The sequence below is a fragment of the Ranitomeya imitator genome, chromosome 3 (assembly GCF_032444005.1).
Source record: "Ranitomeya imitator isolate aRanImi1 chromosome 3, aRanImi1.pri, whole genome shotgun sequence".
In the NCBI taxonomy this organism is placed as follows: domain Eukaryota; kingdom Metazoa; phylum Chordata; class Amphibia; order Anura; family Dendrobatidae; genus Ranitomeya; species Ranitomeya imitator.
The window spans coordinates 801,250,571-801,268,564 of NC_091284.1; the positions used below are offsets into that span (position 1 = coordinate 801,250,571).

A 17,994-nucleotide genomic window follows, 5' to 3' on the forward strand; every position below is an offset into this window, starting at 1 on the left:
TGAGGATTCTACGGTCATGTGACCTCGAGTTTGGGTTTTGCATACTTCCGGAAACATTCCAACTAGACGCGTCCGGCCTTGCCCAATTTATTTGCATTGAGCGAGTCTGCGCAAGTCTAGTCTGCATGTGACCGCATGTATATACAGTAAATCGCATGCTTGAGGTCACACGCCTGCCGCTGTCGGCGTCGGGACTGGAGAATCCTGACAGCGTGCACTGTGGATTCACAAGTCTGCAGTCAGATAGAGACTTGAAGCCCCAGCCTGGATGACCGCTTTAAGAAAGAATGGGCCTTGCCAAATGCGAAAAAACTAACTTAATCAGTTCAGCTCTGCTAAATCCGAGGAATGAAAGAGGAAAGAACACTGTTGGCAGGAAACTTCCTACAGAGCAAGTTGTGTATAGAACTTACATATAGAGATCGTCAAAAAAGTAACCAATGCCAGGCAGCTGCTGCAAAGGCATGAAATAAATAGGGATGTAAAAGATGACAATATAGTTTTTGCTTAAAGCTCTTACATGAAAAAGTCTTTATCAGCGCGGGATCAGAGGTGAGCAGCCAAAGTAATTAACAGAATGGCAGGAGTGAAATATAGATTACCAATATTAAGACAGATCAATTCGGAGAAAAGAGGAGCGTCAATACCGAGACTCGTCTAATGATTTATTTACACCAAGTACTTTACCTGTAACCAGGGGGCATCTCGTATGTCAACAGGAAAGAACGTTGTGCATCATAAAGGAAAGGATTATTTACTGTAAGAGTGAGGAGACTTGGGGTTCTGAAAATGTATGATGCTTGGGGTAGTTTCACTGCCTTTTGGATAGACAAAAACTTGATAGATTTCTCTAAAACACATCTCATCATAGAAATCGGCTTCTTTCTCCACTTATGAGCCAATTCTCTCCTTCCTTAACTCAACGTTCGCTCAGAAAAAAATAGAAACGCTAAAATGTGTCTTAGGGATGAGCGGACTCATGGAAGTTCGGGTTGTGGTACTTGATTCCAAAGTCGGGTCGGGTATCAGAGCTGTACCAGAACTTGATCCAGATCCCGAACCCCAATGAAAACAATCGGGGACTCAAACTTTTGAGCTGGAAAATAGAGATGAGAGAACCCGAACGTAAAGATTCTGGGTTCATACCGGACAGTTAGTGTCCAGTGCTAAATCCTGAACACGGAATTCTCCCGGAATGTCTATTAGAATGTTCGGAATTCTGGGGGAAGTCAGAGAGAGAGAAGTAGGGAGAGGAAGAGGTAGGGAAGGAGGGAGAAAGTAATTTCAAGCTCCAAAGTCCGGTCCCCATTGTTTTCAATGGAGTTCGGGTTCAGGTTCAAGTTCAGGTAGAACTTTGCAATAAAGTTTGGGTCGCGTACTAGAACCCGGACTTACAAGGGTCCGCTCATCCTTACTGGAAAATTCTCTCTCCTCCCAAACTTTTGGCATTTAACATCTGTCAATTATGAATCGTGAAATTTTACGTTTGGGTTCACTCATTTCTATCCTTAACAAAAGTAAAATAGACTGTCAGCTCACTGAGGGATCAGATTACAGCTGCCTATTGAAGGCTAAAGAGAGGGGGTAAAAGGATGAGTGTGAGAGTAACAAAAAGACAGGTAGTACTGCTGCTTTTGTGTAAGTGCTTATCTTCCTCTAGAGCTGGATTCACAACTACACTGCTCAGTTCTGATAATGTGCTGCATATAGACAGGAGAGCAGGAATTTCTCAGGGCTGTGTGCGGGGAGACACAAGACAAATACCTATGAACATAGTAGTTCTGCTCCACCTTCTGAGCCGTCAGTTTAGGGCATCTGGACCATATTGCTAGCCCGCGGCAGAACACACTAGTAGCTGCAGTTCTACACAGTAAATTTAGGTTCACATCGGTCTGATTTGCAGCAGATAATTCCACTGAAAATCTGTACACGAATCTACAGGAAAATTCACAAATCCACATTGAATCATATGGATTTTGGTTCAGATTCGCCTCTGCAAAAAAAAAAACAAAACAAAATCAATGGTGTTGCAGATTTTGCAGGTAATCTGCAGCAAAATCCACGTTACATTAGTTTTGAATTCCCTTTGCATTCGACGGGTAAAATGCGCACAAATCAATTCTCAAGAGTAAATTACATACGGATCTTAATATCTGCATTTTCTTGCCAAAATTGTTCTGCAAATCTTGTTTATTTGCCTGCTACTGTACTCTGATGCGGATTTTATCTGCACAGATCTGCTGCTAAAATCCCCAGCTTTTCCTTTATCCTAACATAGCAAAAAGGGGTTATCACATCGGTTATAAATGAAGGATCACTGAGGGTCTGAATGCGGAGAGCCTCACCAATCATATAGACGGGGTCCCAAAGTTCCCTGGGTGAATGAAGCATTCATGAGCATTTGTAACCCCTTGATAAATAAACCTACCTGCCTGTTCTGCTCAGCGCCCGCTCAGAATGGTTACCAACTGCTCTTGTGAGCGATTGAGCAGTTCGATGTCAACAGAGCAGCTCTTCTTCTTCCAGGCTGCTCAGTTAACAGTTCATGATTGACGATGTCATGGTGATTGACGATGTCATGGTGATTGACGATGTCATGGTGATTGACGATGTCATGGTGATTGACAGCCGCCTCTCTGAAGTTAGGCAGCGGGGAGCTGGCTGTCGATCAGCATGATGCCTGTCCACAGACAATCCATAATAATGAGGTCTCACGACAAAACCCAACACTGCTACATCCAGAAGGCAGCTCTATGCACTGGAGCTGTAGCAACTGCTAGTTTTTGAGCTGTGCACCACGAGACCCAGCTGCTGGGAATTTAGGTAACCTCAGTAAGGTTATCTCAGTTCACAAGGTTTGGTTCTCATGAGGGCAGCACCGCTGAAAACTGAGATAACCTTACTGTAAGCTGGTTCTCATGCTGCACAGTCCTAGTGCAGGACTGATGCATGACCGCGAGTCCGGCACTCGGCACTCCCACACTCATCACTAGAGCTTCTGTGAGGCCCAGTGGCTGTGAACTCAGTTAACCTTCTGACAGCTGTGAGGTCCAGAAATCTTAAGGGAGACATTAAAGGAAACTTTAAGGTTACTGGAGTTTCCAGCTGCTGAACACCAGGAGCTGTGACACAAGGTTACCTTGGGTTTTCATTTTACAGAAATTTTTATTAAATAAATAAATAATAATAAAAAACAATGTGAGGTCCCTCCTAATTTAATAACCAGCCCAGGGAAAGCAGACAGCTGTGGGCTGGCATTATTATTTTGTGAAGGGGCCAATATCTATAATGGTTCCCAGGCTATTAATATCAGCTCACAGCTGTCTGTGTAGCCTTTATTAGTTATTAGAATGGGGGGACCCCTACAAAAAATTACATAAGGTCCCCCTATATTTAATAGCTAGCAAAGGTTAAACAGACAGCTGTTGGCTGATATTAATAGGCTAGGAAGGGTCCATGGATATTGACCCCCTCCTAGGCTATAAACACCAGCCCTCAGCTGCTCCAGAAGTCGAGCATCCATTAGATAAGTCCCTTCTTCAGCTTAGCCTCAGCTCTTCCTACTTACCCTAGTGCGTTGGCAAATGGGGTAATAGTTTTTGGGGTCGATGTCAGCTGTTTTAATTCTGCTGACAATGGGGAGGCCTCTATAAACCCCCTCTATTACTAGCCCTGCAATCAAAAGTACTACAGGCACACACAAAAAAGGCCTTTATTTGAACAAAAAAGACTCCCCAACCGTCTTTTACACATTTGTTAATGTAATAATGAAAATCAAAAATCAGTTATGCTCACTTGTCCGAAAGTACTCCATAACGCTGATGTCCTACAACGATCACCAACTCTGCTACATCTGGCTGCATTGCTGAGTGATGACAAATGTTACTGCTCAGCCCAGCAACGAGCTTGCACTGCGCTGAGCATGAGAACGTGCCTGCACATGACCGGCGGTGACATTATTAAAGTTACCGCCGGTCACGTGCAGCTGCGTTCTCTCAGTCAGCTCAGTGTGTCCTTGATGCCGGGCTGAGTGCTCACATTGGTTATGTCACCGCTCAGCAATGTATAGCTGACTAGGAGCTCGTCATGTAACATGGATTATCGGCAGACAGGTAAGTATAACTTTTATTTTTTATTTTTAAATTATTAAACGGGTAAAAGAGGGTCAGGGAGTGTTTATTTCAATTAAAGGACTTTGTGTCTTTATTACATTTGACAACAGGGTTAATAATGGGAGCATCTGATAGACACCTCTCCATTATTAAACCCTGGTCTCGATGTTAGAGGACATAAAACAGCCGACATCAACCCCAAAACTATTACCCCTCTTGCCAAAGCACCAGGACGAGTGGGAAGAGCTGGGCTAAGTGTCAGAATTGACACATCTAATATATGCGCCTTTTCTTGGGCGGCTGCAAGCTACTATTTTTACGCTGAGGAGGGACAAATATGCAAGGGCCATCCCAGCCTGAGAATACTAGCCCGCAGCTGTCTGCTTTAGCTTGGCTGGTTATTAGTGATGAGCGAGTGTACTCGTTGCTCGGGTTTTCCTGAGCACGCTCGGGTGGTCTCCGAGTATTTGTGACTACTCGGAGATTTAGTTTTCATCGCTCCAGCTGAATGATTTACAGCTACTAGCCAGCCTGAGTACATGTGGGGGTTGCCTGGTGGCTAGGGAATCCCCACATGTATTCAAGCTGGCTACTAGCTGTAAATCATTCAGCTGCCGCGATGAAAACTAAATCTCCGAACACTAACAAATACTCGGAGATCACCCGAGTGTGTTCAGGAAAACCCGAGCGACGAGTATACTCGCTCATCACTACTGGTTATTAAAAAAGAGGGGGACCCCATGTTGGTTTTTTTTTTTTAATTCTTTAAATAATAAAAAAAAAGCGTGTGGACCCTCTATTTCTGATAACCAGCCAAGACAAAGCTGACAGCTGAGGGCCAAGCACAGCCACGACAATTCTTAACATGGATGTGATTGAGCCAGATATGCTTGTTGAGTGGCCGCAGCCTTTCAACAAGCTTTGTTCCGGCTGCTGAACAGTAACGCGGATTTCAGGGAGAAGTCTGTGTTCGGAGTCCGGGCATGACACTAGGTGTCCTATACGGACCCCCAACTTTACCGTTCGGGTTCGCCCATCACTAGTAGACAGTTAACAAATCGCACATGCACAGTAATGCTTCATTCATACAAGGGGACTGTGCACAGGATGAGTGAGGATATCCACAGCCAAATCCCAAATAATCACACATGTATCTTCTCTCCCATGGATAGCCGATGCATTTATTCATAAGACAACCCCTTAAAAAGCAAAGCCTGCTATTAAGTCACTGTGACTGAATTTAGGCGGGTCCCTCGATCACCTATATTGGACAGGATGCAGCACCCAGGATGTCGGAGGAACCAGCGTTTATCAAACGTCCCATATATATAAATGAGAATGGTGCAATGCTTCATTTGTTCTGTGGCGGTGATGTAGAGAAATTAATCAGGTTCACTAACTGATCGCCGAGATCCAAGTGATCAGCTTACTTGTGGGAGGACCGTTCTAATAAATTTCAATTGCTCAAAGTGGACAACTACATTTAAACAAGGAATAAAATTAGAGCACAATTAATTCCAATGAATAAAATTAGAGCACAATTAATTCCAATGAATAAAATTAGAGCACAATTAATTCCAAGGAATAAAATTAGAGCACAATTAATTCCGTGTTCCCCTTTAAATATTTCAATTTATTGCATTTGACTGAGCTATCAGGGGATATCCTCTATACGAAAACATAATCTTCTGATATTTTCGCATCTCTGGATTTTAATTAACATCTAGCGTTCTGCGCTCCGCTGGAATATCAAACACGGTGTATTATTTAATAAAACATAGATCCTTATCGAGGCAGCAACTCCAGGGAAGCGAAACACCTTTTTACAGCCATGTAACTCCATCAATTCTATCTGGTGATAGAAATCCAATGCGTATTCCCGTCATTTTTACACAGATGTAGCAGAGCTGAGTTTGCCTTCAGGCTGTTTCATGTATACAATGATTACTTATCAGTCTATTACCCTACCTGAAATCCGGTTCATAGACATAACACATTGTAGCATTGCCCTGAAATTATCAATCTTATCCATGCTTATTTTACAACCTCAGCTCTGCTACATCTATCCCTCAAGCAGGAGACACACTAGCGAGTGGCATGCACCTGTCATGCGGTTTTCATGCAACTACAATCTGAATTTTAACACCTAGCATCCGATTTAGATAGCCGGCAATTCAACAGCCGCGTACAGTGAAATCACAGCAGGAGCCAACAAGATAGGATACATTACATACAGTATTTACACATAGAATAGATAAATAAATGTCAGTGATGCATACAATTAATACAGTGCATGTGCAGCTTACTGTTCATGTATTTACTTAACAAATGATTATTTTTCTGAAAAAAAAAAGTAGTGGGCTCCCCCGTAATTTTCTTAACCAGCAGAGGAAAAGCCGATGGCTGGGGACAGATGTTTATAGCCTGGGAAGGGGGTAATACCCATGGAGCTTCCCAGGCTATTAATATCAGCTCACAGCTTTATACTTAGCCTTTACTGGTTATAAAAATGGGGGGCCCCCATAAAAGTGACGTAGGGTCACCATATAATTAACAACCAGCAAAAGCTAGGCAGACAGCTGTGAGCTTATATTAATAGCCTAGGATGGGGCCATGGATATTGCCCACCCCCAGGCAAGAAACATCAGCTCTCAGCTGCCCCAGAAAAGGTCCATCTATAAGAAGCGCCAATTCTGGCACTGAACTTCGCTCTTCCCACTTGCCCTGTAGCGGTGGCAAGTGGGCTGATAGTTTGGGGGTGTGATGTCACCTTTGTATTGTCTGGTGACATCAAGCATAGAGGTTAGTAATGGAGAGGTGTCTATAAGATGCCCCCATTACTAATTCCATAGTCACATAGTATGAAAACACACACCAAGAGTAAAGTCCTTTAGCTGCAACTGGTACTGCTACTACAACTGGTACTATTACTGCAACTGGTACTATTACAGCAACTGGTACTACTGCTGAAACTGGTATTACTGCTGAAACTGGGTATACTACTGTAACTGGTAATAGTGCTACAACTGGTATTATTACTGCAACTGGTACTACTGCTACAACTGGTACTGTTACTGCAACTGGTACTACTGCTGAAACTGGTATTACTACTGTAACTGGTACTGCTACTGCAACTGGTACTATTACTGCAACTGGTATTACTGCTGAAACTGGTATTACTACTGTAACTGGTACTGCTACTGCAACTGGTACTATTACTGCAACTGGTATTACTGCTGAAACTGGTATTACTACTGTAACTGGTACTGCTACTGCAACTGGTACTATTACTGCAACTGGTATTACTACTGTAACTGGTACTGCTACTGCAACTGGAAATAGTGCTGCAACTGGTACTACTACTACAACTGGTACTATTACTGCAACTGGTACTACTGCTGCAACTCCTGCTACTACTACTGCAGCAACTGGTACCACTACTACTGTAACTAATACTGCTATTATTGCAACTGGTACTATTACAGCAACTGGTACTACTGCTGAAACTGGTATTACTGCTGAAACTGGGTATACTACTGTAACTGGTAATAGTGCTACAACTGGTATTATTACTGCAACTGGTACTACTGCTACAACTGGTACTGTTACTGCAACTGGTACTACTGCTGAAACTGGTATTACTACTGTAACTGGTACTGCTACTGCAACTGGTACTATTACTGCAACTGGTATTACTGCTGAAACTGGTATTACTACTGTAACTGGTACTGCTACTGCAACTGGTACTATTACTGCAACTGGTATTACTGCTGAAACTGGTATTACTACTGTAACTGGTACTGCTACTGCAACTGGTACTATTACTGCAACTGGTATTACTGCTGAAACTGGTATTACTACTGTAACTGGTACTGCTACTGCAACTGGTACTATTACTGCAACTGGTATTACTACTGTAACTGGTACTGCTACTGCAACTGGAAATAGTGCTGCAACTGGTACTACTACTACAACTGGTACTATTACTGCAACTGGTACTACTGCTGCAACTCCTGCTACTACTACTGCAGCAACTGGTACCACTACTACTGTAACTAATACTGCTATTATTGCAACTGGTACTATTACAGCAACTGGTATTACTGCTGAAACTGGGTATACTACTGTAACTGGTAATAGTGCTACAACTGGTATTATTACTGCAACTGGTACTACTGCTACAACTGGTACTGTTACTGCAACTGGTATTACTGCTGAAACTGGTATTACTACTGTAACTGGTACTGCTACTGCAACTGGTACTACTGCTGAAACTGGTATTACTACTGTAACTGGTACTGCTACTGCAACTGGAAATAGTGCTGCAACTGGTACTACTGCTGCAACTCCTGCTACTACTACTGCAGCAACTTGTACCACTACTACTGTAACTAATACTGCTATTATTGCAACTGGTACAATTACTGCAATTGGTACTACTATTAAACTGTAACTACTGCTACAACTGCTACTACTCCCACTAGAGGTGGTGAGTTCTTCTTTAATGGAAGTCTTCAACCAGAGGTGGACAGACATCTGTCTGAGATGGTTTAGTGAGTCCTGCATTGAGCAGGGGGCTGGATGCCATGACCCTGGAGGTCCCTACCAACTCTAAGATTCTATGATTCTACTACTGCAACTGCTGCTACTGCTACAATTGGTACAACTGGTACGTCTCCAGGAACTACTGCTGGAACTGGTACAACTGCTGCAACTGGTACCACTGCTGTAACTGTTATGGTAGTACTGATGCAACTTGTACTACTACTGCAACTAATACTACTGCAACTGGAATTACTGCTGCAACTGGTATCACTGCAACTACTGTAACTAAATTGTTACTACTGCAACTGCTACTACTGCTGGAACTGGTACTACTAACATACTGTAACTGATACTGTTATTGTTGTTCCACTTCCACTGTACTATTTCCTTGATACTAATACATTACTACTACCTGTGTGGTTATTACTATATACAGATATTACAGACCAGTGCTGTATACTAATCATATTACACACTAGTGCTATATACAGATAATATTACAGACTAGTGCTATATACAGATGATATTACAGACTAGGGCTATATTAAAATATTACAGACTAGTGCTATATACAGAGGATATTACAGATTAGTGCTATATACAGAGGATATTACAGATTAGTGCTATATACAGATATTACAGACTAGTGCTATATACAGATGATATTACAGACTAGTGCTATATACAGATGATATTACAGACTAGTGCTATATACAGAGGATATTACAGATTAGTGCTATATACAGAGGATATTACAGATTAGTGCTATATACAGATATTACAGACTAGTGCTATATACAGAGGATATTACAGATTAGTGCTATATACAGATATTACAGACTAGTGCTATATACAGAGGATATTACAGATTAGTGCTATATACAGATATTACAGACTAGTGCTATATACAGATGATATTACAGACTAGTGCTATATACAGATGATATTACAGATTAGTGCTATATACAGATATTACAGACTAGTGCTATATACAGAGGATATTACAGACTAGTGCTATATACAGAGGATATTACAGATTAGTGCTATATACAGAGGATATTACAGATTAGTGCTATATACAGATATTACAGACTAGTGCTATATACAGATGATATTACAGACTAGTGCTATATACAGATGATATTACAGATTAGTGCTATATACAGAGGATATTACAGATTAGTGCTATATACAGATATTACAGACTAGTGCTATATACAGAGGATATTAGAGATTAGTGCTATATACAGATATTACAGACTAGTGCTATATACAGAGGATATTAGAGATTAGTGCTATATACAGATATTACAGACTAGTGCTATATACAGAGGATATTACAGATTAGTGCTATATACAGATATTACAGACTAGTGCTATATACAGATGATATTACAGACTAGTGCTATATACAGATGATATTACAGACTAGTGCTATATACAGATATTACAGACTAGTGCTATATACAGATATTACAGACTAGTGCTATATACAGATATTACAGACTAGTGCTATATACAGATGTTACAGACTAGTGCTATATACAGATGATATTACAGACTAGTGCTATATACAGATGATATTACAGACTAGTGCTATATGCAGATGATATTACAGACTAGTGCTATATACAGAGGATATTACAGACCAGTGCTATATACAGATGATATTACAGACTAGTGCTATATAGATATTACAGACTAGTGCTAGATACAGAAGAAATTACAGACTAGTGCTATATACAGATGATATTACAGACTAGTGCTATATAGATATTACACACTAGTGCTATATACAGATGTTACAGACTAGTGCTATATACAGATGTTACAGACTAGTGCTATATACAGATGATATTACACACTAGTGCTATATACAGAATATATTACAGACTAGTGCTATATACAGATATTACAGACTAGTGCTATATACAGATGTTACAGACTAGTGCTATATACAGATGTTACAGACTAGTGCTATATACAGATGATATTACACACTAGTGCTATATACAGAATATATTACAGACTAGTGCTATATACAGATATTACAGACTAGTGCTATATACAGATGTTACAGACTAGTGCTATATACAGATGATATTACAGACTAGTGCTATATAGATATTACACACTAGTGCTATATACAGATGATATTACACACTAGTGCTATATACAGAATATATTACAGACTAGTGCTATATACAGATATTACAGACTAGTGCTATATACAGATGTTACAGACTAGTGCTATATACAGATATTACAGACTAGTGCTATATACAGATGATATTACACACTAGTGCTATATACAGAATATATTACAGACTAGTGCTATATACAGATATTACAGACTAGTGCTATATACAGATGTTACAGACTAGTGCTGTATACAGATGTTGCAGATTAGTGCTATATACAGAGGATATTATAGACCAGTGCTATATACAGATATTATAGACCAGAGCTTTATACAGATATTACAGACTAGAGCTACATACAGAGGATATTACCGACTAGTGCTATATACATATATTATAGACCCAGTGCTATATACAGAGGATATTATAGACCAGTGCTATATACAGAGGATATTACAGACCAGTGCTATATACAGATGATATTACAGACTAGTGCTATATAGATATTACAGACTAGTGCTATATACAGAAGAAATTACAGACTAGTGCTATATACAGATGATATTACAGACTAGTACTATATACAGATGATATTACACACTAGTGCTATATACAGATGATATTACACACTAGTGCTATATACAGATGATATTACAGACTAGTGCTATATACAGATGATATTACAGACTAGTACTATATACAGATGATATTACACACTAGTGCTATATACAGATGATATTACAGACTAGTGCTATATACAGATGATATTACAGACTAGTACTATATACAGATGATATTACACACTAGTGCTATATACAGATGATATTACACACTAGTGCTATATACAGATGATATTACAGACTAGTGCTATATACAGATGATATTACAGACTAGTGCTATATACAGATGATATTACAGACTAGTACTATATACAGATGATATTACACACTAGTGCTATATACAGATGATATTACAGACTAGTGCTATATACAGATGATATTACACACTAGTGCTATATACAGATGATATTACAGACTAGTGCTATATACAGATGATATTACAGACTAGTGCTATATACAGATTATATTACAGACTAGTGCTATATACAGATGATATTACAGACTAGTACTATATACAGATGATATTACACACTAGTGCTATATACAGATGATATTACAGACTAGTGCTATATACAGATGATATTACACACTAGTGCTATATACAGATGATATTACAGACTAGTGCTATATACAGATGATATTACAGACTAGTACTATATACAGATGATATTACACACTAGTGCTATATACAGATGATATTACAGACTAGTGCTATATACAGATGATATTACAGACTAGTGCTATATACAGATGGTATTACAGACTAGTGCTATATACAGATGATATTACACACTAGTGCTATATACAGAATATATTACAGACTAGTGCTATATACAGATATTACAGACTAGTGCTATATACAGATGTTACAGACTAGTGCTATATACAGATATTACAGACTAGTGCTATATACAGATGTTACAGACTAGTGCTATATACAGATGTTACAGACTAGTGCTATATACAGATGTTACAGACTAGTGCTATATACAGATGTTACAGACTAGTGCTATATACAGATGTTACAGACTAGTGCTATATACAGAGGATATTATAGACCAGTGCTATATATGGATATTATAGACCAGAGCTTTATACAGATATTACAGACCAGTGCTATATATAGATGTTACAGTCTAGAGTTATATACAGAGGATATTACATACCAGAGCTATATACAGAGGATATTACAGACCAGTGCTATATATAGATATTCCAGTCTACAGCTATATACAGAGGACAGATTACAGACCAGTACAATATATACAGAGGACAGATTTCAGACCAGTACAATATATACAGAGGACAGATTACAGACCAGCCCCAGGCACATGCCGGTACAGCGCTGTGCGCACGGAGCGTCTCACCTGAGTTCCGCAGCTTGCGGTTCTTCAGCACGGAGATGATGACCAGCAGGTTCCCCAGCACGTCCACCACGGTGGTGAGGATCAGCACCCCGGACAGCGCCGCCACCAGCCCGGCAGCCCGGGGCCCCGCCGGCCCCTCTCCTCGCCCCAGAGCGCAGCAGTTCCGCGGCAGGGACGCATTGTGGAGCATCGCTAGCGCTGCCGCCTCTCTCATCTCACATGCCGAGCGCCGTCCGCTACACCGGCGCCAGTCCTGCGCTCCTCACCTGTGCAAGGTGTGAACAGGGAGCAGGAGCCCGCAAGGTGACAGGACGGGGACAGGGGCGCATGTTTAACGAGCAGCTGACAAGGAGCGGAGGGGGCGGCTACAGGAGTTTGGTGTTCAGGGGCTAATAATGAACCGGGAAGAAAAGGAGGGAAAAGTGTAAAATCATCAAAAGTCAGCGGAGACTGAGGAGGAGGAGGACACAGCAATGCCAGGAGGAGGAGGGAGAGGAGAGGAGGCAGCACGATCTGTGCCACAGTCACAGCAGTATGTCAGGAGCAGCAGAGAGGAGGATGTCAGGAGCAGCAGAGAGGAGGATGTCAGGAGCAGGAGAGAGGAGACTGTCAGGAGCAGCAGAGAGGAGGATGTCAGGAGCAGGAGAGAGGAGGCTGTCAGGAGCAGCAGAGAGGAGGCTGTCAGGAGCAGCAGAGAGGAGGCTGTCAGGAGCAGCAGAGAGGAGGATGTCAGGAGCAGCAGAGAGGAGGCTGTCAGGAGCAGGAGAGAGGAGACTGTCAGGAGCAGCAGAGAGGAGGATGTCAGGAGCAGGAGAGAGGAGACTGTCAGGAGCAGCAGAGAGGAGGATGTCAGGAGCAGGAGAGAGGAGGATGTCAGGAGCAGTAGAGAGGAGGCTGTCAGGAGCAGCAGAGAGGAGGATGTCAGGAGCAGGAGAGAGGAGACTGTCAGGAGCAGCAGAGAGGAGGATGTCAGGAGCAGGAGAGAGGAGACTGTCAGGAGCAGCAGAGAGGAGGATGTCAGGAGCAGGAGAGAGGAGACTGTCAGGAGCAGCAGAGAGGAGGATGTCAGGAGCAGGAGAGAGGAGACTGTCAGGAGCAGCAGAGAGGAGGATGTCAGGAGCAGGAGAGAGGAGGATGTCAGGAGCAGTAGAGAGGAGGCTGTCAGGAGCAGCAGAGAGGAGGATGTCAGGAGCAGCAGAGAGGAGGATGTCAGGAGCAGGAGAGAGGAGACTGTCAGGAGCAGCAGAGAGGAGGATGTCAGGAGCAGGAGAGAGGAGGATGTCAGGAGCAGCAGAGAGGAGGCTGTCAGGAGCAGCAGAGAGGAGGATGTCAGGAGCAGGAGAGAGGAGGCTGTCAGGAGCAGGAGAGAGGAGGCTGTCAGGAGTAGGAGAGAGGAGGATGTCAGGAGCAGCAGAGAGGAGGATGTCAGGAGCAGGAGAGAGGAGACTGTCAGGAGCAGCAGAGAGGAGGATGTCAGGAGCAGCAGAGAGGAGGATGTCAGGAGCAGCAGATAGGAGGCTGTCAGGAGCAGGAGAGAGGAGGCTGTCAGGAGCAGGAGAGAGGAGGATGTCAGGAGCAGAAGACAGGAGGATGTCAGGAGCAGGAGAGAGGAGGATGTCAGGAGCAGCATAGAGGAGGATGTCAGGAGCAGCAGAGAGGAGGATGTCAGGAGCAGGAGAGAGGAGGATGTCAGGAGCAGCAGAGAGGAGGCTGTCAGGAGCAGCAGAGAGGAGGATGTCAGGAGCAGCAGATAGGAGGCTGTCAGGAGCAGGAGAGAGGAGGCTGTCAGGAGCAGGAGAGAGGAGGATGTCAGGAGCAGAAGACAGGAGGATGTCAGGAGCAGGAGAGAGGAGGATGTCAGGAGCAGCATAGAGGAGGATGTCAGGAGCAGCAGAGAGGAGGATGTCAGGAGCAGCAGAGAGGAGGATGTCAGGAGCAGCAGAGAGGAGGATGTCAGGAGCAGCAGAGAGGAGGCTGTCAGGAGCAGGAGAGAGGAGGTTGTCAGGAGCAGGAGAGAGGAGACTGTCAGGAGCAGCAGAGAGGAGGATGTCAGGAGCAGGAGAGAGGAGGCTGTCAGGAGCAGCAGAGAGGAGGCTGTCAGGAGCAGCAGAGAGGAGGATGTCAGGAGCAGCAGAGAGGAGGATGTCAGGAGCAGCAGAGAGGAGGATGTCAGGAGCAGCAGAGAGGAGGCTGTCAGGAGCAGCAGAGAGGAGGATGTCAGGGGCAGCAGAGAGGAGGATGTCAGGAGCAGCAGTGAGGAGGCTGTCAGGAGCAGCAGATAGGAGGCTGTCAGGAGCAGCAGAGAGGAGGATGTCAGGAGCAGCAGAGAGGAGGATGTCAGGAGCAGCAGAGAGGAGGATGTCAGGAGCAGGAGAGAGGAGGTTGTCAGGAGCAGCAGAGAGGAGGATGTCAGGAGCAACAGAGAGGAGGCTGTCAGGAGCAGCAGAGAGGAGGCTGTCAGGAGCAGCAGAGAGGAGGCTGTAAGGAGCAGCAGAGAGGAGGATATCAGGAGCAACAGAGAGGAGGCTGTCAGGAGCAGCAGAGAGGAGGCTGTCAGGAGCAGCAGAGAGGAGGCTGTCAGGAGCAGCAGAGAGGAGGCTGTCAGGAGCAGCAGAGAGGAGGCTGTCAGGAGCAGCAGAGAGGAGGCTGTCAGGAGCAGCAGTGAGGAGGCTGTCAGGAGCAGGAGAGAGGAGGCTGTCAGGAGCAGCAGAGAGGAGGATGTCAGGAGCAACAGAGAGGAGGCTGTCAGGAGCAGCAGAGAGGAGGCTGTCAGGAGCAGCAGAGAGGAGGCTGTCAGGAGCAGCAGAGAGGAGGCTGTCAGGAGCAGCAGAGAGGAGGCTGTCAGGAGCAACAGAGAGGAGGCTGTCAGGAGCAGCAGAGAGGAGGCTGTCAGGAGCAGCAGAGAGGAGGCTGTCAGGAGCAGCAGAGAGGAGGCTGTCAGGAGCAGCAGAGAGGAGGATGTCAGGAGCAGCAGAGAGGAGGATGTCAGGAGCAGCAGAGAGGAGGATGTCAGGAGCAGGAGAGAGGAGGTTGTCAGGAGCAGCAGAGAGGAGACTGTCAGGAGCAGGAGAGAGGAGGATGTCAGGAGCAGCAGATAGGAGGCTGTCAGGAGCAGGAGAGAGGAGGCTGTCAGGAGCAGCAGTGAGGAGGCTGTCAGGAGCAGGAGAGAGGAGGCTGTCAGGAGCAGCAGAGAGGAGGATGTCAGGAGCAGCAGAGAGGAGGCTGTCAGGAGCAGCAGAGAGGAGGCTGTCAGGAGCAGCAGAGAGGAGGATGTCAGGAGCAGCAGAGAGGAGGCTGTCAGGAGCAGCAGAGAGGAGGCTGTCAGGAGCAGCAGAGAGGAGGCTGTCAGGAGCAGCAGATAGGAGGCTGTCAGGAGCAGCAGAGAGGAGGCTGTCAGGAGCAGCAGGGAGGAGGATGTCAGGAGCAGCAGTGAGGAGGCTGTCAGGAGCAGGAGAGAGGAGGCTGTCAGGAGCAGCAGAGAGGAGACTGTCAGGAGCAGGAGAGAGGAGGATGTCAGGAGCAGCAGATAGGAGGCTGTCAGGAGCAGCAGAGAGGAGGCTGTAAGGAGCAGCAGAGAGGAGGATGTCAGGAGCAACAGAGAGGAGGCTGTCAGGAGCAACAGAGAGGAGGCTGTCAGGAGCAGCAGAGAGGAGGCTGTCAGGAGCAGCAGAGAGGAGGCTGTCAGGAGCAGCATAGAGGAGGATGTCAGGAGCAGGAGAGAGGAGGCTGTCAGGAGCAGGAGAGAGGAGGCTGTCAGGAGCAGCAGAGAGGAGGCTGTCAGGAGCAGCAGAGAGGAGGTTGTCAGGAGCAGCAGAGAGGAGGCTGTCAGGAGCAGCAGAGAGGAGGATGTCAGGAGCAACAGAGAGGAGGCTGTCAGGAGCAGCAGAGAGGAGGCTGTCAGGAACAGCAGAGAGGAGGCTGTCAGGAGCAGCAGAGAGGAGACTGTCAGGAGCAGCAGATAGGAGGCTGTCAGGAGCAGCAGAGAGGAGGCTGTAAGGAGCAGCAGAGAGGAGGATGTCAGGAGCAACAGAGAGGAGACTGTCAGGAGCAGCAGAGAGGAGGCTGTCAGGAGCAGCAGAGAGGAGGCTGTCAGGAGCAGCAGAGAGTTGGCTGTCAGGAGCAGCAGATAGGAGGCTGTCAGGAGCAGAAGAGAGGAGGATGTCAGGAGCAGCAGAGAGGAGGATGTCAGGAGCAGGAGAGAGGAGGCTGTCAGGAGCAGAAGAGAGGAGGATATCAGGAGCAGCAGAGAGGAGGATGTCAGGAGCAGGAGAGAGGAGGCTGTCAGGAGCAGCATAGAGGAGGATGTCAGGAGCAGCAGTGAGGAGGCTGTCAGGAGCAGCAGAGAGGAGGCTGTCAGGAGCAGCAGTGAGGAGGATGTCAGGAGCAGCAGAGAGGAGGCTGTCAGGAGCAGCAGAGAGGAGGCTGTCAGGAGCAGCAGAGAGGAGGCTGTCAGGGACAGCAGAGAGGAGGCTGTCAGGGACAGCAGAGAGGAGGATGTCAGGAGCAGCAGAGAGGAGGCTGTCAGGAGCCGCAGAGAGGAGTCTGTCAGGAGCAGCAGAGAGGATTATGTCAGGAGCAGCAGTGAGGAGGATGTCAGGAGCAGCAGAGAGGAGGCTGTCAGGAGCAGCAGAGAGGAGGCTGTCAGGAGCAGGAGAGAGGAGGCTGTCAGGAGCAGCAGTGAGAAGGCTGTAAGGAGCAGCAGAGAGGAGGCTGTAAGGAGCAGCAGAGAGGAGGATGTCAGGAGCAGCAGAGAGGAGGATGTCAGGGGAAGCAGAGAGGAGGCTGTCATGAGCAGCAGAGAGGAGGCTGTCAGGGGCAGCAGAGAGGAGGCTGTCAGGGGCAGCAGAGAGGAGAATGTCAGGAGCAGGAGAGAGGAGGCTGTCAGGAGCAGAAGAGAGGAGGCTGTAAGGAACAGCAGAGAGGAGGCTGTAAGGAGCAGCAGAGAGGAGGATGTCAGGAGCAGCAGATAGGAGGCTGTCAGGAGCAGGAGAGAGGAGGCTGTCAGGAGCAGGAGAGGGGAGGATGTCAGGAGCAGCAGTGAGGAGGCTGTAAGGAACAGCAGAGAGGAGGCTGTCAGGAGCAGCAGAGAGGAGGCTGTAAGGAACAGCAGAGAGGAGGCTGTAAGGAGCAGCAGAGAGGAGGATGTCAGGAGCAGGAGAGAGGAGGCTGTCAGGAGCAGAAGAGAGGAGGCTGTAAGGAGCAGCAGAGA

At 45.6% G+C, this 17,994-nt stretch overlaps 1 protein-coding gene across 1 annotated transcript in view; it reads right to left on the reverse strand.

Annotated features, from left to right (window-relative positions):
- LOC138671242 (melatonin receptor type 1B) overlaps positions 1-12,975 on the reverse strand; it is a 222,473-nt gene extending 209,498 nt beyond the window's left edge. The window contains exon 1 of the mRNA XM_069759234.1: positions 12,786-12,975. Within this exon, the coding sequence (XP_069615335.1) occupies positions 12,786-12,975 (190 nt within the window). The remainder of the gene's footprint in view (positions 1-12,785) is intronic.
- Between the last annotated feature and the right edge of the window lie 5,019 nt (positions 12,976-17,994).